General features: G+C 35.1%; 1 protein-coding gene across 5 annotated transcripts in view; it reads right to left on the bottom strand.

Annotated features, from left to right (window-relative positions):
- NAALADL2 (N-acetylated alpha-linked acidic dipeptidase like 2) overlaps window positions 1-22,626 on the bottom strand; it is a 1,374,776-nt gene that overhangs the window by 557,890 nt on the left and 794,260 nt on the right. For all 5 annotated transcript variants that reach the window (XM_060171978.1, XM_060171980.1, XM_060171981.1 and 2 more), the window contains one exon: window positions 14,673-14,792. In XM_060171978.1, the coding sequence (XP_060027961.1) occupies window positions 14,673-14,792 (120 nt within the window). The remainder of the gene's footprint in view (window positions 1-14,672; window positions 14,793-22,626) is intronic.

The following is a 22,626-nucleotide window of genomic DNA, read 5'->3' as shown; positions in this document are numbered from 1 at the left end:
TCTACCATTCCAAGGAGCCATTTTATAGGTGTTGATATACACAGAGAGAAGGGGAAACACATGCAGCAAAGGGAAAACACCTACACCATGCTCCAACACATACAAAGTTTCTACATTATAAGGGGGGCAAGGAGAAGGGGAGCCTGAATCCAGATCCTGTGTGTTCTACTTAGTGTGCTACTACTCAGTTCCACAGTTCCATCAATAATTCTTTTCAAGCCATTTTTTTTACTTGTGATTAATATAGTGGTTTCAAAGACTATAAAATTATAGGGTATAATGCCATACAGCAGACACCACCAAAGCTCTGTGCCCCATCATGCTCCTAGCAACAACTATAATTATCACAAAGTCTTAAAGGCAGTTTGTTTGCTTCTGTTGTTTATTTACAAATTCGCACGTTTAGTTCTCTAGACTTCTTATATGAGAGAAACCATCCAATAGTTGTCTTTCATTTCTTAACTTCACGAATAAATAGTTTTATATAAAAGAAAGAATAAACCACTGAACCCTAAATTGTTGAAACAAACTAATTCTGTTACACCATAATAATGATAATTCTGTTATCTGCAGTTCACTAATTAGAAACTATTTGTGTCTGTGGGGGTACTTTCAATAGTCCATCAAATTCATCACAACACTGAAAGATACAGCTGCCCAACAGTTATTTCTCATGTGTCTATGAAACATTCATTCCTCACTCCTTACATTCCATGTGTTTGCCAACCACATACTTATATGCCCTAGCATAATTATTGCAAAATATTCATAAACATTTTCCAGTTATTCAAGAGGCGATTTAATGGCAACACTTTCCAGAAGAAGATAATGAGTACTCTAGTAACAAAATAGCTAAGATACACAAGGTTCCTCTGATTTTACCAGGTACTCTGCTCAGAAACAAATTCAACACCGATTCCCATCCAGCTTTCTTTTGTTTCAGTGCCTAAGGCTATGTCTTCCTAGATGTCAGATATGTGATAAAAAATATCAAAATTCTGTCAAGGTGAATGCAGAGTGATTTACCCATAATGACCATACCCAATCCTTGGTGGATTGTAACTATACTTTTTTATTATATAAGAAGAATTTTATGCCCCCCCCATTTAAGATTCTAGACAACTAAGTCAATATCTTCTGAGTAGTATGCCTGACTAAGGGCAGTAAGCCCTCCAAAAAAAACTCTCATACATCAGTCCTCACCATGTTTAGAGAAGTAAGGAAACCAATGGTGAAAAATTCCAGGAACAGAGAAACAAAGGACAAATGCATCAAGCAGACTGAAACAGAAAATAAAGAACAAATGCCCATAGTGGCTGAACTAATGATACCAGTAGCTAGTAAAAGAGTAGTGGAACTAAAGGCAAAACTAGTTGATCTAATGAATACAAGGGAGGGATAAAACAGCAAACTGAATGATCGAGGGTAAAATCAACAAATTTGAGGATGTGGCAGAGAACATAAACCAGTGAGACTTCATTGAACTAAAAAAGTTTATGTACAGCAAAAGAAACCATCACCAAAACAGATATCCTACTGAATGGGAAAAAATAGTTACTGGGCATATGTCAGAATAGGGTTAATAACCAAGACCAAGACATACACACACACACACACACACACACACACACACACACGCATGTGCACATGCACACGCACACAGAAACAAACAAACAAAAAACTGGCAACAACAACAAAGTTGAAAATTGGGACACTAGAGCTGAAAAGACTCTTTTATGTGGTCAGCATGTATATGAAAAAAAGAAGAAGAAGAAGAAGAAGAAGAAGAAGAAGAAGAAGGAGAAGGAGAAGGAGAAGGAGAAGGAGAAGGAGAAGGAGAAGGAGAAGGAGAAGGAGAAGGAGAGGGAGAGGGAGAGGGAGAGGGAGAAGGAGAAGGAGAAGGAGAAGGAGAAGGAGAAGGAGAAGTAGAAGAAGAAGAAGAAGAAGAAGAAGAAGAAGAAGAAGAAGAAGAAGAAGAAGAAGAAGAAGAAGAAGAAGAAGAAGAAGAAGAAGAAGAAGAAGAAGAAGAAGAAGAAGAAGAAGAATGAGAAGAAGAAACAAATGTCAGGCTGGGAGTATGGATCAACCTGTCAATGCCCACGTTCAGCGGGGAAGAAATTACGGAAACCAGACCTTCCACCTTCTGTACCCCATAATGACCCTGGGTCCATACTCCCAGAGGGATAAAGAATAGGAAAGCTATCAGGGAAGAGGATGAAATATGGAGTTCTGGTGGTGGGAACTCTGTAGAGTTGTACCCCTCTTATCCTATGGTTTTGTCAGTGTTTCCTTTTTATAAATAAAAAAAGAAAAAGAAAATAATGCTCAAATTTACTGATCTTCAGAGAAATGCAAATCAAGAAAACAATGAGTTACTATCTCACCCGTATAATGATAGCATACATGAAAAAAGATGGAAGTAAAAAGTGCTGGTAAGGATGTGAAGAGAAGGAAACCCTTCTACATTGTTAGAAAACTAAAATTAGTGCAGGACTTGTGGGGGGGGGAAGTTGAGGAATACCTAAACCTACCAATTTTCCTATGCATCTATCTAAAATAGGTAGGACAAAGATTGTCTGCATGTAAAATAGTAGTAACTCAGAAGAAAAGTTAATTTCATCTCAATCTACTGATTATAACAAATTTTAACTTTTTTTTAAGAGCTCAACTCTTAAGTTGAGGAGTTCTTCAGCTTGTAAAGTTTATACAACTGAGAAAAGAATTCATTATCACTCAAAAATAGAGCAGTGTTCAAAATTTTCTTATAAAACTATACATGAATTAGATAATATGAATCATGTTTACTGAGATATAGATTATGTCATGTCTTAGTATGCATAATATCAACAAATTTTTGTTTTTCAAATATAGATAAATATTTATTTATAAGGAAAGAAATTATAGTAGGAAAGTCACATGATGTAAATAAGAAAGGCAGGTTATAATTGTGGTTCTCTCTCTCCTTCTCTCTCTCTCCTCCCCCTCTCTCTCCCTACCATATTCCCCACCTCTTTCTTTCACTTATCAGAATGAGGCTCAACTCTGCCTTATAGTGGTGCTGAGTACTGAACCCAGGACTTTAATGACTAAGTCATAGAAGTCTTCAGCAAAGCTATTATACAGAGGCCGGGCACAGTGGGTTAAGTGCATATGGCCCTAAGTGCAAGGACTGACATAAAGATCTGGGTCACCTCACAAGTGGAGAAGCAGTTCTACAGGTGTCTATCTTTCTCTCCTCCTCTCTGTCTTCCCCTCCTCTCTCAATTTCTCTCTGTCCTATCTAACAATGACAATAGCAATAGCAATAATGACAACAATAAGGGCAACAACAACAAAAAGGAATAAATGGCCTCCAGGAAGCAGTGGATTTATAGTACAGACACTGAACCCCGGCGATAACCCTGGAGGAAAAAAAGAAACAAAAAACTATTATGTTATGTCCCCAGCCCCTTGGCTGTCTTTCAATAATCCATAAAATTGCTCCTAAAATAGCTTAAATTTTTCCTTTGTATAAGAATTGTGAAAAATGTCTGTTTTGAGTTATTTACATACTTATAAAAGCCTGCATGTTCATTACTGATAGTGATTATAACCACCTAATGCAAGATTAAACAAAGTGATTCTGTTATAATATTGACTTTCAAAAATCATTATATTAAAACATGTTCATGTAGAAATGCAGCTTATGACAACAAAAATCTAATAAAATAATTAAAATGGTATTGATACTGAAATTGAATATAAGCATGTTCATCTTAAAAACAAAGAAGATAACTGTAATACTTATAAAATTTTAAACGTGTGATTTTATTTGAGGAATTTGTTGATAGTTCTTCACTGATTTTACAATTTATTAATGCAGACTTAAGTCTGCCACTATTCTACATTATTTCTGTAATTTTAAAAATTCATTTATTTTTCCAAATTTTCTGATACAGATATTATACAAAAAGTGTAACTGCTCCAATAGGAATAAAAATCATAAATATTCAAAGAGATTTAAAATTTAGATAGTAGAGAATTCAAATAATAGTACATTAAATATTAATTTAGAAAAGTCAGGCAATTTCTCATACTAAATTGGATTGCCAGGTGCAATCTAAAATTCAATACAAGAGAAAAGTTAATAAAATAAAATTTACATATTCTATGAAATTTGCAAATACAAGTCTTGCAGTTAGTGCATTTTTATTTTACCTGTGTTGTCTTTTACAAATTGATCATTATTAAAATTATAAAATCATTATTCTTAACTATAATACATAGTTGGCTGTAATATCTCCCAGAAAGTTTTACATATAGACAATACATAAATTTTAGTTAAAAATCAACTGAGTTACTATTTAGGAGAAACATACATTAACTTACATATTAATAATTACTTATTAAAATGATATTCTATAGAATATATATATACCCAAGGTTTAAGAGAGAATATTTTAAGCTTATATAGCTATTTTAAGACTTCTCTGCTACTGGAGGTTAATTTTTTATAAAAACAATGTCAATTCAATTAAAAATCAGATAGAATTTACTGTATAGCTCTAACTTTAGTTACATGTATTTTAGAGATACTTGCTCGAAATATTTTTTATCATAAGTAAGCCAAGAGCTTATTTTATTTTCCATTAAAATTTAACACCCATGATTTCTATGAAATTTCAATAAAGAAGTGAAAGAAATAATGGAAAAATCTCAAAACCAGTATTAATATTCTAAGCTCAAATAATAAGAAAGCATTGAACTAATATTTTAACATCATATTTACTCCTGTAGTAATCTAAATTCTTTATTGGAAACTAGATCCTTATTTAAAATAAAATTAAAAGGATTATACTCAAGAGGTTAGCATTTCAAATGACAAAATATGAAATTTTGAGCACATATAATGGTGATCACTCAGAAAATAATATGCAAATACTTTACCCCTTTCTATGTAGTCAGTTTTATGTCCTGATACCCTGATGGTACTTCAGTTTTCAAGTTAAATCTAACTGGATTCGACATTTATAATACTCTCTAAAATATAGTAATGTTCTACCTTTTGAAATATTATTTTAATAATGTACAGCCCTATCATCTCAAAAGGTATAGGACAATGAGAATGCAAAAAGCAAACATAACCTATAACAATCCTGTTTTGAGATTGTCTATGTTCCTCTCTTTTATTTTTATTGCTAGGGATTTCATAAAATTTATAAAATTTCATATTTTAAAAGATACATTTTTATTTCTTTATTGGGGGATTAATGTTTTACATTCAACAATAAATACAATAGCTTGTACATGCATAACATTTCCCAGTTTTCTACATAACATTACAACCTGCACTAGGTACCCTTATCATCCTTTTTGGACCTGTACTCTCCCCGCCCCACCCACCCCAAAGTCTTTTACTTTGGTGCAATACATCAACTCCAGTTCAGGTTCTACTTGTGTTTTCCCTTCTGATCTTGTTTTTCAACTTCTGCCTGTGAGTGAAATCATCCCATATTCATCCTTCTGTTTCTGACTTATTTCACTTAACATGAATTTTTCAAGGTCCATCCAAGATTGGCTGAAAACTGTGAAGTCACCATTTTTTATAGCTGAGTAGTATTCCATGGTGTATATATACCACAACTTGCTCAGCCACTCATCTGTTGTTGGACACCTGGGTTGCTTCCAGGTTTTGGCTATTACAAATTGTGCTGCCAAGAACATATGTGTACACAGATCTTTTTGGATGGGTGTGTTGGATTTTTTAGGATATATCCCCAGGAGAGGAATTGCAGGATCATAGGGTAGGTCCATTTCTAGCCTTCTGAGAGTTCTCCAGAGTGCTCTCCACAGAGGTTGGACCAATTTACATTCCCACCAGCCGTGCAGGAGGGTTCCTTTGACCCCTCAATTTCCTTGAGTATTGACTCATAGTTTTCAGTATGCAAGTCTTTCACTTCTTTGATTAGGTTTATTCCTAACTATTTTATTGTGTTTGTTGCTATCATAAAATGAATTGATTTCTGAATTTCATCTTCTAACTTAGTGTTTGTATAGAGGAATGCCACTGATTTTTGTATGTTAATTTTATAGCATGACACCTTACTGTATTTCCTGATAAAGATACAGTTTCATACTTGTGAATGTCTAGATACAATTCACCACACGCTTTAAGAATAATTACTTATTTCAGGAGAAACCAGACCACTACTCTGGTATACGTGGTTCCAGAGAACTAATTCTTAGTGTCATATATGCAAGGAATGTTCTCTACTCACTGAGCTACATCCCTCGGCATTATATTCTTCTCCTTAACAAAATGTCAAGTTGTACTTGTTTTCACCACTCATTTCTTCATTTATTTAAACCTGCTCTATGCCACACAGATATTAAAGAGGCAAACTAACAGTTCTTGATAATTGAGTCTCAAATAATGCTACATAGTATTGACAAAACCCTTATTGCTGATCAATGCAAAATTTCACCTTCAGAGATAATTGTTATGGTAAATTATTTAGAAGGGAGATATAAAAATTATCAAGCATGCATAAGGGGAAAAGAAAGTTGAGTCATGAAAAGATAGCTCAAGATTTCACACAAAAGCCTAGTAGCTAAACTTTGTTAGTAGCTCACCAAACTGAACTACCCCATCCAAAAGTGAAGGCAGGATGTGAAGAGAATATTTACTTAAGAAGAGATCCAAAAGACCAATAGACATATGAAAACATTTTCAAGGTCACTGAGTATCAGAGAAATGTAGACAAAGAAAACAATGAGCTACCTCTTCACTACTGTGAGAATATCATATATCAGAAAGGACAATTTTGGAGGTAAAGGGACCTTCTTAAAATGCAGGTGGGTATATAAATTGGTCCATCCCTTGTGGAGAGCAGATTGGAGAACTCAGAAGGCTAGACATGGATCAACCCCATAACCCAACAATTCTGGGAATATCTCCTAAGGAAATAAATACTCATTCAAAGGGATCTGTGTATGCCTATGTTCATAGCAGAACAATTTATAATAGCTCAAACTTGGAAGCAATCCAGGTGTCCAAAAACAGATGAGTGACTAAGAAAGTTGACATATATATAATATATATATGTATATATATAACTCAGTTATTAAGAATTATGAATTTACCTTCTTCCTGTTATCTTGATGTAGTTTGAAAGAATCATGTTAAGTGAGATAAGCTAGAAGGATGAATATGGGATGATCTCACTCATGGGCAAATTTTAAGAAACTAAAACAGGAATTGGAAACACTACATTAAAGGTAGACTGGTTTAGAGTACTGAAACAAAACAAAGGACTCTGGGAGGAGGGGAGTTGATGGGGTAGAGTTTAAGGTTCTGGTGCATCATGAGGGAAAGGTCGTAGACTGGATGTGAAAGTGTTTTGCAGACACATATAATGGTGAGATGAGAAATTTCTACTATGTATCAACAACTGTTCTATAAACTATTAACCTTCCAATTTAACAAATTAAAATAAAAAAAAATAATAGCTCAGAATTACCACAAAACACCCTGATAGGCATATATATTGTTAAGTCAAGTAACTGCCACAAATTGAAACATCTCTATCTTTTATTTGTTTGTTTATTGTGTTTTGTTTGTTTTGAGTCCTGCTCAGTACTAGCTTATAGTGGTGCTGGGGATTGAACCTGGGGCCTCAGAACCATTATGCTATCTCTCCAGCCCCTTTCTCTCCCATCCCTATCAACCCATTTCTTACCCTCTTCTTTAACCCATCTCTCTTTAGCATTTATTTTACAACATGTTCTGGGGAACAAAATATACAGAAAAATAATTCATATTAGGGATAGAATTTGAAGCATTCACTTAGCATTGTTCTAGACTCATATTCTTAAAGTGTGATTGCTAAATGGGAGAAAAGCAACACAGTCTAAAGTTTTTTCATTATAGCTTATAATTAAAGTCATAATGCCTCTTTAGTAAATATAATAATATTCGGTCTAAGTCATTTGGAAAAACAACCAAAGTCAGTCAGTGTAAAATAGAAAACACTCTGATTTTACAACATTAGCATATTTATCTTTTAAATGTATTAAATCATTGCTTCCTGGTTTTGTGTACTAGCCTTGCCCATATTTTTCATGGCCATTTGAGCAAATGTGGAGTGTAATCACTACAAAATGTGGAGCACTGTTTTTTGGTGTTTTTTGTTTGTTTGTTTTTGTTTTTTGTATTTACTTCTGAGAACAAGGTATGAAGTACCTCACTAGTTTACACACTGATAAAGTGTATCTTTCTCAGTATCAAGATAGTGTTCACTATGTATTTTTGTTTACTAAATGCCTTAAAAAATATTGTAAAGGGAGGAAGTTTAGTTTTATATGACAAATGATAACTAAAACAATCATGGAAAGACACAGAATTAAACATTTCTTTCATCTGAAATATTCACAGGGTTTTATGTAATATATTCTATAACTAAAGATACTAGAGAAACATTAAATTTTATATGCATAAATAGTTTTTATAGGAATGTGGTCTTCATAAGCAGGCATTATAACATAATGGTTATGCAAAAGACTTTCATATTCTAGGCTCTGATTTCCCAGATTCAGTCCCCAGCACTACCATAAGTCAGAGCTGAGCTCTGGTTATAGAGAAAGAAGAATGGAATATGATCTTTTTTTAATTAACTTTTTATAGTATTTATTCTCCCTTTTGTTGCCCTTGTTTTTGTTGTTGTTATAATTGTTGTTATTGATGTCATCGTTGTTAGATATAACAGAGAGAAGATAAGAGGGGGAGAGAAAGACACCTGCAGACCTGCTTCACCGCTTGTGAAGCGACACCCCTGCAGGTGGGAAGCCGGGGGCTTGAACTGAGATCCTTAGGCTGGCCCTTGCACTTTGCACCATGTGTGCTTAACCCGCTGTGCCAATGACTGACTCCCAAGGAATATGATCCTTTATGCTATCTTCCTATCTTTACTGATATACACATAGATATATTAGAATGTACACACTACATTGTACACACACTGTTTATTTTACCTTCAGTAAATATTGAATTCCATTCTCATATGCATTGTTGTATTGCTGTCACATATTTTGACGCATAATTTTAGTCACATGTGCCAGATATTAATTTTTAAAATTCAATTTTAGTTCTATCATTTTTAAACTAACACTACATAAAGGCTTCTGCTGACTGGAAAGCATACTATTTGGATGCAGTATATCAGATGGATTGAATAAATGTCACCAAAAAATATGTGGATGGAGAAATGAAACATAACTCAGTAAGTATAAAAAGCAAGTGGAGAGTCCATATGAAGTTAGTTTTCACAATATAGTCATTACTAGCATGAACTTTAACTACTTGAACTGTAGGGGTTCTTAAAGCTTTTCTACCAGCATTGATAAACAAATAAAAAATATTGGTGTTTTCACAATAGACCATCAACTCACGATTTAAAATTCAAAATAGTAATTTGTTCTTCCCATTAAATACTACCTGCCTGCTAATTTGTGAGAAACAATTCTTTGACAGTGTGAAAACATAACAGCTGTTCCCTGTTTTCATTTTCCTCAAGTCCCTGCAGGGTCCTTCAGAAAGTCCTTCCTATAGAAATATGCTCTATGGCGAGTCGGGTTGTAGCGCAGCGGGTTAAGCGCAGGTGGCGCAAAGCACAAGGACCTGCATAAGGATCCTGGCTCCCCACCTGCAGGGGAGTCGCTTCACAAGCTGTGAAGCAGGTCTGCAGGTGTCTCTCTTTCTCTCCCCCTCTCTGTCTTCCCCTTCTCACTCCATTTCTCTGTGTCCTATCCAACAATGACAACAATAATAAGTACAACAATAAAACAACAAGGGCAACAAAAGGGAATAAATAAATAAAATAAATATAAAAAAAGAAGTATGCTCTATGAACTTAAATGATGGAGGTTAAATGATTCCCAGGCCACACAATGCACAGTTGGCATTAAAGTATAAATCTTATATGAGAGCACACCACAAGAACTTTTGGATCCCTGAAATTGCTATTATTATCCTAGGTCACTGAAATTGTGAAAAAGGCAACAACAACAAAAACAAACAAAAAAAATAGGTATCCATATATTACTATGTAACAGTGAATACAAGAAATACATATACTTAGGAAAAAAATCAATTATCATCCATGGATTTTTTTTCTGCTTTCCATTTCTTTTCTTATTTCACCAAAACTATTTTACAAAATAAAACAGATTACAGGACAACTGTTGATATGTGAGTACAGTTTCTTATTTCCCATTGATAAGTATCTGCATACACTCCACCTTCCCCATCATGTCCTGTATTTATATATGCAATTTTCTCAAGAACAAGAAACATGAGATATAATTTCACAAGTAATTTAACTGCATATATATTTGCTTCTTGTTGGACATGGGCTTGGCATGTGATTTGGACCTAGACAATGGTCCAGACCCCATGTTTTATTAAGACTGATATGATAACTATGTTATGAAGGACATAATAATTTTTATAAGTACTTACTGTGACAACCGTTCTAGAGTAAACTAAGTTAATTTATTGCATTCTACAAAATATACTTCACACTAGAATGCTGCTCAGAGATTTGGGAATTTGTACAGAGCTTGGGGGTATGATTTACTGTATCTTAAGATTGCCACTGAGAGGAATATAAGTGAGTCCATTATAACATATAAAGTCATATTTTGTCTTAAAGTTTAAAGAACTAAGGAACTCTCACATAAACAAACTTCAAGAGGGCAGAAATGATCTCACTTGGATAGTGTATCTGCTTTGTCATGTATGTGAGCTAGATCTGAGCCCAGCACCCAGTGCATTGGAGAAAATTCTGGTGTGTGCTATTTTCTCCTTCTCTCCCTCTATTTCTGTCTTTTTTAATAAATCTTTAAAAAAATTTTTTTTACATTTATTGACTTATTTTTCCTTTTGTTACCCTTGGTTTTCATTTTTGTTGTAGTTATTATTGTTGTTGTCATTGTTGGATAGGACAGAGAGAAATGGAGAGAGGAGGGGAAGACAGAGAGGGGGAGAGAAAGACACCTACAGACCTGCTTCACAGCCTGTGAAGCGACTCCCCTGCAGGTGGAGAGCTGGGGACTTGAACCTGGATCCTTATGTAGGTCCTTGCGCTTCATGGCAGGTGCGCTTAACCTGCTGCACTACCTCCCAGCTCCCTCCATTTCTGCCTTTGTCTCTCTATCTGAAAAAATAGTCAGTCTGGAGCAGTGAAGTACACTCCATGACAAAGTAATAATTTCAATAATGTAACACTAAAAGAAATACAATCCTTTCTCTCTAAAGTTTAAACTTTAAAAGGTAGCTCTGGAAAAGTTAGTTGAGTTTCCTGTAGCAATAATGTGTGGGTGTTAAGAAATATATCTTCTAGGCCATTTGCCTTTCATAATTCCTGTTATGCACTGTTAAGATTTTCTAATCAATCCCTTTCTGGAGACTAAATGAACACATACATAGATAGCATTTATGATGAAACTAATGAGATTTCTTCCTTTTTGGCGACAGATAGTTTCTCCACTCAGTGTAGGAGATAATTCATTATCACATTTAAGCTTCCTCTTTGCCCTCCCAATCTTCAGATGAAGAGATTCCCTCCAGAATCCATTTTTGAAATATGATTTATTAACTACTACCCAACTAAAATAAGATGTTTTTTCCCTTGATTCATTCAGCTGCATACTCCCAGGCCATTTACAATCACAAGTAGCAGTTGTGATGCACAAAGAAATCGACTAGTCCCCTGCCTTTCCAGCTGAGCCTTAGTACCATATTACACTTTGGAGTTTCAGTCCCAGTATGTATTTGCTAAGTAGGTGACACAAGCTTCACTGTAATGAGCCTAGTCCAATCTATGCCCCTTTGATGAAGAGTTTCTTGATTCCTTGCTGATACATAGTATTAGAAACCCTACTGATTTTTTTCATTATTATTACTGGATAGAGACAGAGGGAAATTGAGAGGTAAGAGGGAGATAGAGACGGTGAAAACCAGGGCTTGAACCTGGGTCCTTGCTGACTGAAGTGTGTGCACTTAGCCAGATGTGCCACTACCTGGCCCTGAAATCCTACTGATTTTTACCTATGTCTCCATGCTTGTAAGAACATGTCTGCTGCTATATTTATCAGGTACATTTCTTTGTCTAAGCCTGCTCATTGAAGGGCCTCTGACTGTCCTTTGTTACAACTCCTGAACTCCAGGGGAGAGGTCTGGAATAGATCATAAGTTAAACTATAACAGGTCCACAGGAAAGGGCAATAGCAACATGCTATTGAACTCTGATAACTGGCATTCTCCCCTGAGACTCTGGGGATTATATGCAGAATGATCAGAGGATAAACTCAATATTTCTTAGGGCATCAAACAAGTGTACCTGACACAATTACATTTAGACAATGGCAAGTACAGTTAAGTTTTAAACACCCTTCCTGCACTTTGATGTTTTCCTATGAGAAACTGATTCTGACCTTTCTATATGATGTATAGCTTCTTGTTATATGTGCCCTGGCATTTGCTCCCTTGATATATCTTCACTTAAAAAAATGTGATCTTTCTCATTCCTTTTTGATGTTATGCATGATTCTATCAATAAATACTTCAGTTGAAGTTCTAGTTTGGGTTGCTCACTTGACAGTGTCCCATCTCGAGATGTCTAATACATGTCCCTACAGATCTCCACCTTGGTGTCTGAGGCTAATCTCTCTCAACCATGATATATGATAGATCTAAGGGCAGTGGCATCTTTCCCCCATTCCAAAGTAGTCATACTCTTTTATTTTTTGTCACTTGAATCCAATACATATGCAATGATTTATTCAAATCTCTGGCACAATCCACAAAAACAGATATAACTAAAGTGAAATTTATAAAATGGAAATGTCTTCTATCTAGCAATACCATTCCTGAGCAAATATTCAAAGATCACGAAGACACTAATTCTAATGACATATGCTCCTATGTTCATAGATGTATTATTCACAATAGGTAAGGAGTGAAGCATCTAAAATGCCCATTAACAGAAGACTGTGTAAAGAAAGTATTGGGTATCTGCCTTCCTATATCTATCTATCTATCTATCTATCTATCTATCTATCTATCTATCTATCTATCTATCTATCTATCATCTAAGGAGCCCACAGTATTGAGACTTCCTTCAATCAATGCAGTAGGGGTTGTCCACACGACAAAGCACCACATTATCTAAGAGAACTATTTCACTGTTCCAGGCAGATATAGTCAATGAAATACTATTTTGCAATTAACACAAATGATATTGTGTCCTTTAGGACAAAATGGAGTTGGAGGTGATTATTTTTAGTGAAGCAAGTGAAGAAGTAAAAGGAAGTAATAACAGTCCCTGGCAATATGGTTATTATAAATAATTGTGTTCATTTATAAGATGTTTAAAATATCTACTCCACATCTCAAAATTTCCTATTTACTTATTAGTAATGTTACTTTTAGAAGTTGCATTAATATAATTATTTAAAAAACTGAAACACTGGCCAGATTTATGAGAATATTCATATCATTAAATATACTTTAGACTATAATTGCTATATAATATGCATTGTGTGAATGTACCATACTTTGGGTAAAAACTGTAAATATGCATCATTTCTAATATTTGGTCACATCATTGGTTTCTTATCATTTCTGAGTGCCTTCTCCCTCCTCATTAGAATATATTGATTGATATAGATTACTAGAGAAAAAATGTTATTAAAGGGATTTTACATATATGTAAAAGTTATCCTGCAGAAAGATACTGTGAAAATATATTATATTTTCAAGGAAATTTAAAAATTCTGACCATCATCTACTATCCATTATTTATGTCTAAGAGTATCCTGAGGAGATAATAATAAGCAACAACAAGATAATCTTATCTTCTTAGAGAATATGCCAACAGATTTTTGGAAACATTTTTGGATCAGGAAATTAGGAAATCTCATAGAGTTGGAGAAGAATAAATCCAATATATTTTCAGAAGCAGAGAGATGCAGTGTCATAAATACACTGACCATTGTCTTTTAATCGAAAAGAAAATGAATAAAGAAGGAGCATTAGTGACTTGACTATTGTGATGGTTCATTATGAGTTACTTAGATTGAGCTGCTTCAATTATGTAAATGCATCTAGTGGATGAGTGTTAATAAACTTCTATTTAAATAAAATAAATCAAAAATTGGCTGCTTCTTAGCATATTATATTTTAATTAGATTCTTGAGTACAATCAGTGACTGTGAAGTTATAGACTTGACAAAATCAATCACTAGAGTGTGTAAACCAGCGAGATATCAGCCTAACAAAGTGTGTGATAGTCAGTTTTTAAAAAAAAAAAATTAGACATTACATATCTGTCAATGAAGAAGACATTGTGAGACTTATTTCTAGAATGGCATGTAGCTATATAATAAAGAAATAGCCAATTTTATCAAAGCCTTACAAATTTCCCAATGCTTATTTTAAGGTATCTCATCTTAGGTAATAAAGATACTTTTTTTTCTTAAAATATTAACTAAAATATTCTACTTGAAAAAAAAAAGTGTGATGTTCTCCACCTCTTTGTGTTTTCCTATCACTCTTCACTCTCACAGAGTAGGGAAAACCTTTCAAAGTAACCTAAATATTCACACCAACAGTAAGTAGTAACCATTAGACTAACCTTATAAAGTAGAGGCAATTTTCCTAATTTCAAGAGTGCAATCTGATTTGTTGTATTTTTCATTATTGCAATCTGTTTTAAATCCTTTACATTTCCATAATTCACATCAATGAGTTGAGCCTAAAGAAGAGAAATAAAAATAAAGTCTTATAAAAGCAAGTATAATAAACCATTCATTTGGTATAGCAATCTCATTTGTAGATATTTAAAATGCTTAAAGGACAGCAGATTATACACTTCCATCCCTATAACAATTAACATAACCATTTTATTCTTATCTTGACATAACAGTCATTTCAAATATGAAAGAAAGTTTTAGAAGCGATTACAGAAGCCAGACCTTTCACTTTCTGCATCCCACAATAGCCTGGGGTCCATACTCCCATAGGGTTAAAGAATAGGAAAGCTATCAGGGTAGGGGATGGAATGCAGAGTTCTGGTGGTGGGAGTTGTGTGGAGTTGTACCTCCCCTTGTCCGATGGTTTTGTCAGTGTTTCCTTTTTATAAATAAAATAAAATAAAAAGATTAAAGCATTTTATTATCTAAGAGTTATTTTTTCACAAAAAATCATCATCACAGGTATTGCTACATCAATATGTTTTGACTCATGTACTTTGTGGGTAATGCCTTAAAATCAATAATTATAGAAGCCTTAGTGTTCTGATGGTTTGACAGGTAAAATTAAAATGTAGCCACTGCCTTCAAAGGAAGCTGGTGAGCTAGGTCCTTTCTGAAAATCTTCCCTACTTACCAGTAAGAAAACTAACAATCATAGCTGCAAGAAAACACACTGAATTTTTCTGAGAAACAAATCAATATAGAATGATATGATAAAATTTCAAGGCATTTCTTTCCACACATTCTTATTGCTGTGATAACCTGTATATACTACATTTACTGTCACACTAAAAATCATCTACTTGACCAACTGGAGCACTGTGTTCAATTAATGTCCAAATACCAAGAATCAAGTCATGTATGACTTTTATAGTCAAATGTCAAATGAGCAGGAACCTAGATACTTGCTAAAAAAAAAAAAAAAAAAAAACATACCATGGGCATCACATTTTTCCAGTATGAACTCTCCTGACTAAATGGAGATAGGGACAGAGAGGTACAATGCAAGGAACTTAGTTCTGTTTTAAATTTTCCAATGGAGATAAATATGAAAAGTCTACACTTTACATTGTAATGCAATTATATACATTAAGTTTTGAAGTAAGAACAACAATTTCAAGCAAAAGAAGTAACTAAAACAGAAATATAGGAATTTTTTATGAGAAAAGAAGGCAAAATGGCAAGAATAATGGGTCAAACAGAACTAGTTGATAAAAACACTGACACACTAAGAAATAAACATTGAAGAATAATTGCCTTCTCGCTATGGCAAAATAAGTGATCAGAGAATTCATAAGAAAATAGTCAGTAGTTACTAAAAGGTAAAAATAATGAAAGAGCTATTTATTTATTTATTTTCTTACTTATTACACCTATGACTTGGTGGTCCTGGTGGCCATTTTTTTCCTTTTTGTCTATTTCTATTTTAATGATTAGGGCAGAGAGAAATTGAGAGGGGAAGGGAAAGATACAAAGAGAGAGAGAGAGAAAGAGAGATATCTGTAGCACTGCTTCGCCACTTGTGAAGCTTTCCCACTGCAGGTAGAAAGCAGGAGTTCAAATCTCGGTCATTGAACAAAAAGAGATATTTTATTGAATCAGTGGTCTAGTGATTCATTACAAATTTGAAAAACTATCCTGAACAGAGGTAACAGAAGAAAAAAAAGTAAGAGAACTGAGAAAAAATTTTATTTTCTATAATCAGCTAAATATAATCAGTAGAAAGATCAGAGAGACTGGGAGTCGGGCAGTGGCACAGTGGGTTAAGCGCATGTGGCGCAAAGTGCAAGGACCAGCTTAAGGATCCTGTTTCGAGCCCCTGGATCCCCACCTGCAGGGGAGTCGCTTCACAAGCGGTGAAGTGTCTGTCTTTCTCTCCTCCTCTCTGTCTTCCACTCCTGTATCCATTTCTCTCTGTCCTATCAAACAACAACGACATCAATAACCACAACAATGTTAAACAACAAGGGCAACAAAAGGGAAAATAAATCAATATTAAAAAAATTTAAAAAGATCAAAAAGAGTGTAGTACTGAAAAGTAAGTATCTTGGGGCCATCCTCCAGTCAGTGGCCAGGGTACCCCACATGGAGTACCAAGCATCTCCTCTACCTGGAGGTGGCAGAAATTATCCATGCTAATGAAAGGATTTAACCTAAGAAAATTTCCAGACTTGACATTTTCAGCCAAATCAATCACTCTGAATCCTCCTACTTCTTGCTTGGAAAAATCGTGGATGTATTTTAAAAAGTCCACATTGACTAAAAGAGCAATCTTCTCAGTTAGAAATAGCAATACCAAGTAGCTGTCACACTGACTAAAAATAGTGTTATCAAAAGTACTATCCTTTGAAATATAAGATTTCTACTACTGAAATTCAGTCACTCATTTAATCTAAACTTTTAATCATCTTCCAATTTAAGTACTGATAGGTGTTTAAAACTTGAAAATCAAAATGATCGACAACATTCACCTTTGTCTTTTTTGGAAGTAGCTGTAATTATAAAAAGTTTCAAATGCACAGATTGTAAAATACCAGCAGTACTTCTTTGTCAACTCTACTTAAGAACTTTTCATCATGAGCACTTATATGGAAACCAGTGAAAAAGTAGACTGAAGCATGAGAATCAATGCTATCTGTGCCAAGACCAATAATTAATCATTACCTTTTCAAACTCTTTTTTTTTAAGTGATTTAATAATTACTGACAAGACTATAGGATAAGAGTGGTGCAATTCCACACAATTCTCACCACCTGAGTTCCATATCCTATCCTCTTTACTGGAAGCTTTCCTGTTCTTTATTCCTCTGGGAGCATGGGCCCAGGATCAATATGGGGTACAGAAGGTAGAAGGACTGGCTTCTGTTCAAACTCTTTCTTAAAGAGATTCCATTTAATCAACATCAATTAGATACTGATTACATAACAGAGTTATTTAAAATATTTAGTATCATTTTTTTATTTAAAATTCTTTTTATTGCCATTACAGCATTTACTTTTTTTTGTAATAATGAATATAACATTCATTGTGGCAAAATATTTCATTACTATCACTTAGGTCAGTAAATATAACTAAACACCTTGAGTTAATAATGACAACTCAAAACACACTTAGTAGACTCTATCATTTCTATAATTCAAGTAGTGATGTTTGAAATGTATGTGTAATTAATATATAATTGTTTGGCCAACATTTTAAAATATAATAACCTCCAGGGGCCTGGTGGGAGCACACTGGGTTAAGCACACATATGAAGTGTAAGGACCTGTGCAAGGATCCTGGCATCCTGGTTTAAGCCCCCAGCTCCCCACCTGCAAGGGGTGGGGGTCACCTCACAAGCAGTGAAGCAGATCTGCAGGTATCTTTCTCTCCCCCTCTCTATTTTTCCCCTCCTCTCTCAATTTCTCTCTGTTCTATCTAAAAAAATGTGAAAAAAAAATGCCCTCCAGGAGCAGTGAATTCCTAGTGCAGGCACAGAACCCCAATGATAACTCTGGAGGCAGATAGATAGATAGATAGATAGAGATAGAAATAGATATATAGATATTGATAAAGATATAGATATAGGTATAGATGTAGATATAGATAGATTAAACCTCCATTTCTGCTTCTTAGCTCTTTCTTGTTTGTTTGTTTGTTTGTTTTTTTAATCAGAGCTCAACTCTGACTGATGGTGATACTGGAGATTAAGCCTGAAACCTTGGAGCCTCAGGCATGAGTCTTTTACACAGCTATTTAACTGTCTCCTCAGCTCAAAATAATGTTTTTAATTCATTTTTAATAATTAAGAGATATATAGAGACATAAATACCAGAGCACTACTCATCTGTGGCTTATGTAGGTGCTGGAGACTGAACCTGGGACCTCAGAGTCTTTTGCAGAACCATTATGCTATCTCCCATGTCCAATTATCTCAATTTCCAGAAAGTGTCAGATTGTGTTTTGAAGATATGGAGTTAATAAAATTACCAAAGATCCCTTCAAATTATTCTTCCTTTTATTGTCAGGAGCTAAAGTATTAAAAAGTAAACAAAGGTATTAACAGTTTGGAAATTTTTCAGCAGTGCTACCCCGGAAGACAACAAAGAAGGCATAATGTAAGTGTGTGATTAGGAAATATTTTACATGAAAGTTAAGAAAGGAATTGCTAAGGAAGCCACTCTCCAATGATGAAAAACCATACACTATCTTGGGGTGAGGGTGGGGGGATTTTATTTTTAGGCAATGATAAGTACATCCCTCACAACCTATAATATTGTGGTTGTATTGTCATTAGCATACTTGTTTTGTGTTTGGAAAGCTATATCTAGTTAAGTGGCTCCCTTGAGCAAAACACATATACAACCGCAATAAAAACACCTATTAAATGTAACATTTGAAGGTTGCCTTTTGGGGCGGGGGAGATAGCATAATGGTTATGCAAACAGACTCTCATGCCTGAGGCTCCAAAGTTGCAGTTGTAATCTCCCACAGAGCTGAGTAGTGTTCTGGTGTTTGTCTCTCTCTCCATTCTCTCTGCATCTCTCTCAAAAATAAAATTAAAATAAAATATGAAAAAAACAGAAAATTCCCTTTTACAAGCATATACTTTTGCTAGCATGTATCTATCACAGGACATCTAACTCCCGCTAGAAACCTCTCAGCTCTTCTCATTAGGAAACCTCCCTGACTTAACATGCCTAACCAAGTAAGTCAGCCTTCAGGCCTGAAAACTAACAGTCCTAAATTCCACAACTGAAAAACAATGGAAGGTGATTTGTAGGAGATGAGCCACCCTTCAAGCCTGGGAACTGGTGTTTCCAACTCACCCAGGCACCTGGAAAATAGCTGATTTATGGGAAAGTCACCTAGCAACAAATCCAGGGGGACAGATACTTGCAAGAAAGAATTAAAAAGACTGCAGGCTGGTAAATGAATACATGCAAAGGAAGAATGAAAACAGTATTTGCCATAGGGTGCCAATACTCCAACCTCTACAACTGAAAACAATATACATAGTAATTTACATGGAAGGGACTCAGGCAGCAAGAGGCTGAAATTTGAATTCCTTGGGGAGGAGAGTCTTGCCCTGGTTTATAGTAGAATAGGACCTAGGTTGGATGTTTTGCAAGCTGCTTATCATGGCGAGATGAGAAATTGCAGGAGTCAACAGCTGTACTATTAATACCCCAATATGATAATTTTTTTAAAAAGGAGCAAAAATAACATTGGCAGAGGTAAATTTGGGATATCCTCACCCCCACACTGTATTTTTTTTTTATTCATTTTTAAAAATAAAACATTTTTCTCTGGGCTAGCAAAATAGTTTAACTTTGCTTTGAAATGGGCAAGACCTAGGTTGGAGTCTGGTTCCAACACACTAAGGGAAGCTTTTGAATGAAGTCATTTCTTTGCTTCATCTTGGATGGAACTTTTAGGCATAATGTTAAGTGACATAAGCTAAAAAGAGAACAAATACTGAATGATCTCACTTATTAATGAGGATAAATAAGGTAAACAAAAAAGCAAGACTTGGACTGGTGTGGTGTATTGCACTAAAGCAAAACACTATGGGGAGAGAGGGTAAGAGAAGAGGTGAAAGGAATCTTAGGGTCCTCTTGAACTGTGATGGGAAAAGACTGGAGTTGTGCATGAGGGCGTTTTCCATGGAGATGAGAAATGATACTCATGTGTCAGCAATTGGACTTTAAACCAATAACCCCTGCCCCCAATAAAAAAGATTAAAACAGAAAAAAAATATGCTAGTGAATGTATTATTTAAAGCTTTGCTAAGTGGGTAGAAAATAATACTAAAATAATAATAATACAGATAAAAGTAGGCTTATGCCTTAGCAAACTGGAAAGTATTAAGAAGCAAATAAAAATAGGAAACAGCAAGAGAGAGATACAAAAAGAAAATCACGGGAAGCCCAACTATTCTTTAAAATTATTAATTAGTAATTTAATAATGATTAACAATATTGTAAGATAACAGGGCTATAATTCCATACACTTCCCACCAGCAGAGGTCTGTGACCATCCCCTCCACTGGACGTCTCCCTATACTTTGTCCCTCTGGGAGTATGGATCAAAATTCTTTATGGGTGTAGAAGGTGGAAGGTCTGGCTTCTGTAATTGCTTCTCTGCTGGACATGGTCATTGGCAAGTTGATCCATACCTCCAGCCTGTTTGTACCTTTCCCTAGTGGGGTAGGGTTCTGGAGAGGTGAGACTTCAGAACACATTGAAACCCAAGTATTTTATACAAACGGACATTAAATATAGAGTGAGTATGTATGTTTTATGTGTACATGTGTTTTGTGGGAACAATAAAACTGGATTTATACGTGGTATATGATATGAAATGTGATATGTGATGTGATATGATATGATAGAAAAATATTTTAACAGGGCTGTGGGATGGAACATCCAGTAGAGCACAAGAATTACCTTGTAGAGGGTCTAGGTACAAGCCCCAGTTCCCCACTTGCAGAAGGAAGATTCATAAGTAGTAGAGCAGTGCTACAGGTGTCTCTTTCTCTCTCCCTCATTTCCTACTTCCACGTCTCTGTCAAAAAGACAGAAAGAAATGGAGAAAGGGAGGGAAGGAGGGAGGGGGAGAAAAAGGAAGAAAGATAAAAAATAAGAAAGAAAGAAAGAAAGAAAGAAAGAAAGAAAGAAAGAAAGAAAGAAGGAAAATAAAGGAAAACTAAAGAAAAAAATTAAAAGGTCACAATCAGGGGAATAATAATGCAGGCAAGGATCCCCAGCAATAACCCAGTGACAAAATAGAAACAGACAGACAAACAAAACACAGCTAAACTTATATCTATATTTATCTTAACTAAGTCCTTTGTACTAGACATTTTACTGTGACACTGTTATCAGTCTCCAGAAAAATTAAATCTGGTAAATATTTGTGCCCAAATCATAGGTACAGACAATGAACTTTGAAATTATTTGAATAGCCCTGTGCTCATAGTGTAGCAGATCATGAGGCTTTGCAATTACTTTCCAACTTGCTGGTTTGCCCTATAAGATCATGTGGATGTATGTGAGTGGAGCCCTATACTTTCTTATCAGTCATTTTTAACCCTGGAGATTGGCACATAGAAAGCACTTGGTTGGGAGTTGGGTGGTGGCGCAGCAGATTAAGTGCAGGTGGCACAAAGCAAAAGGACAGGCGTAAGGATTCCAGTTCGAACCCCGGCTCCCCACTTGTAGGGGAGTCGTTTCACAGGTGGTGAAGCAGATCTGCAGGTGTCTTTCTCTCCCTCTCTCTGTCTTCCCCTCCTCTCCCCATTTCTCCCTGTCCTATCCACCAACAATGACATCAGTAATCACAACAATGTTAAACAACAAGGGCAACAAAAGGGAAAATAAATATAAAAAACAAAGCACTTGGTTAAGTTGACTATGTCTGGCTGTATTAGTGAGACCCAAATGGCTAAACTCTATTAGTCACTATTTCAGCTTATTTTTTTAATTAGTTAATTAATTTGGTAGAGACGGAAATCAAAAAAGTGCGAGAAGATAGAGAGGAACAGAGTCAGAGAAACACCTGAAGCACTGCTTTCACCACTTGTGACTTGCCCCCTGCAGGCGGGGGCTAGGGGGTTCAGCTTAGGCCCTGGTGCATTGCAGCATGTGTGCGCAACCAGGTGTGTGTCACCTGTTCATCTTTCAGCATCAAATTAAAATATAAGGAAAATCAGATTAATCATGGAGCTCTTTCTTAAATAAATGATACTCTATTAAAGTAAGGGTATTGAAGGAACTGCAAATTCATTCAGAAGAATTCTTTCCAAAGGCCATGAATGTAATCTGATAAAAGTATTCTTTCTAAAATCAGCTAGCA

The sequence above is a fragment of the Erinaceus europaeus genome, chromosome 14 (genome assembly GCF_950295315.1).
Source record: "Erinaceus europaeus chromosome 14, mEriEur2.1, whole genome shotgun sequence".
Lineage (NCBI taxonomy): Eukaryota > Metazoa > Chordata > Mammalia > Eulipotyphla > Erinaceidae > Erinaceus > Erinaceus europaeus.
This window is presented reverse-complemented; position numbering and strand designations above follow the sequence as displayed.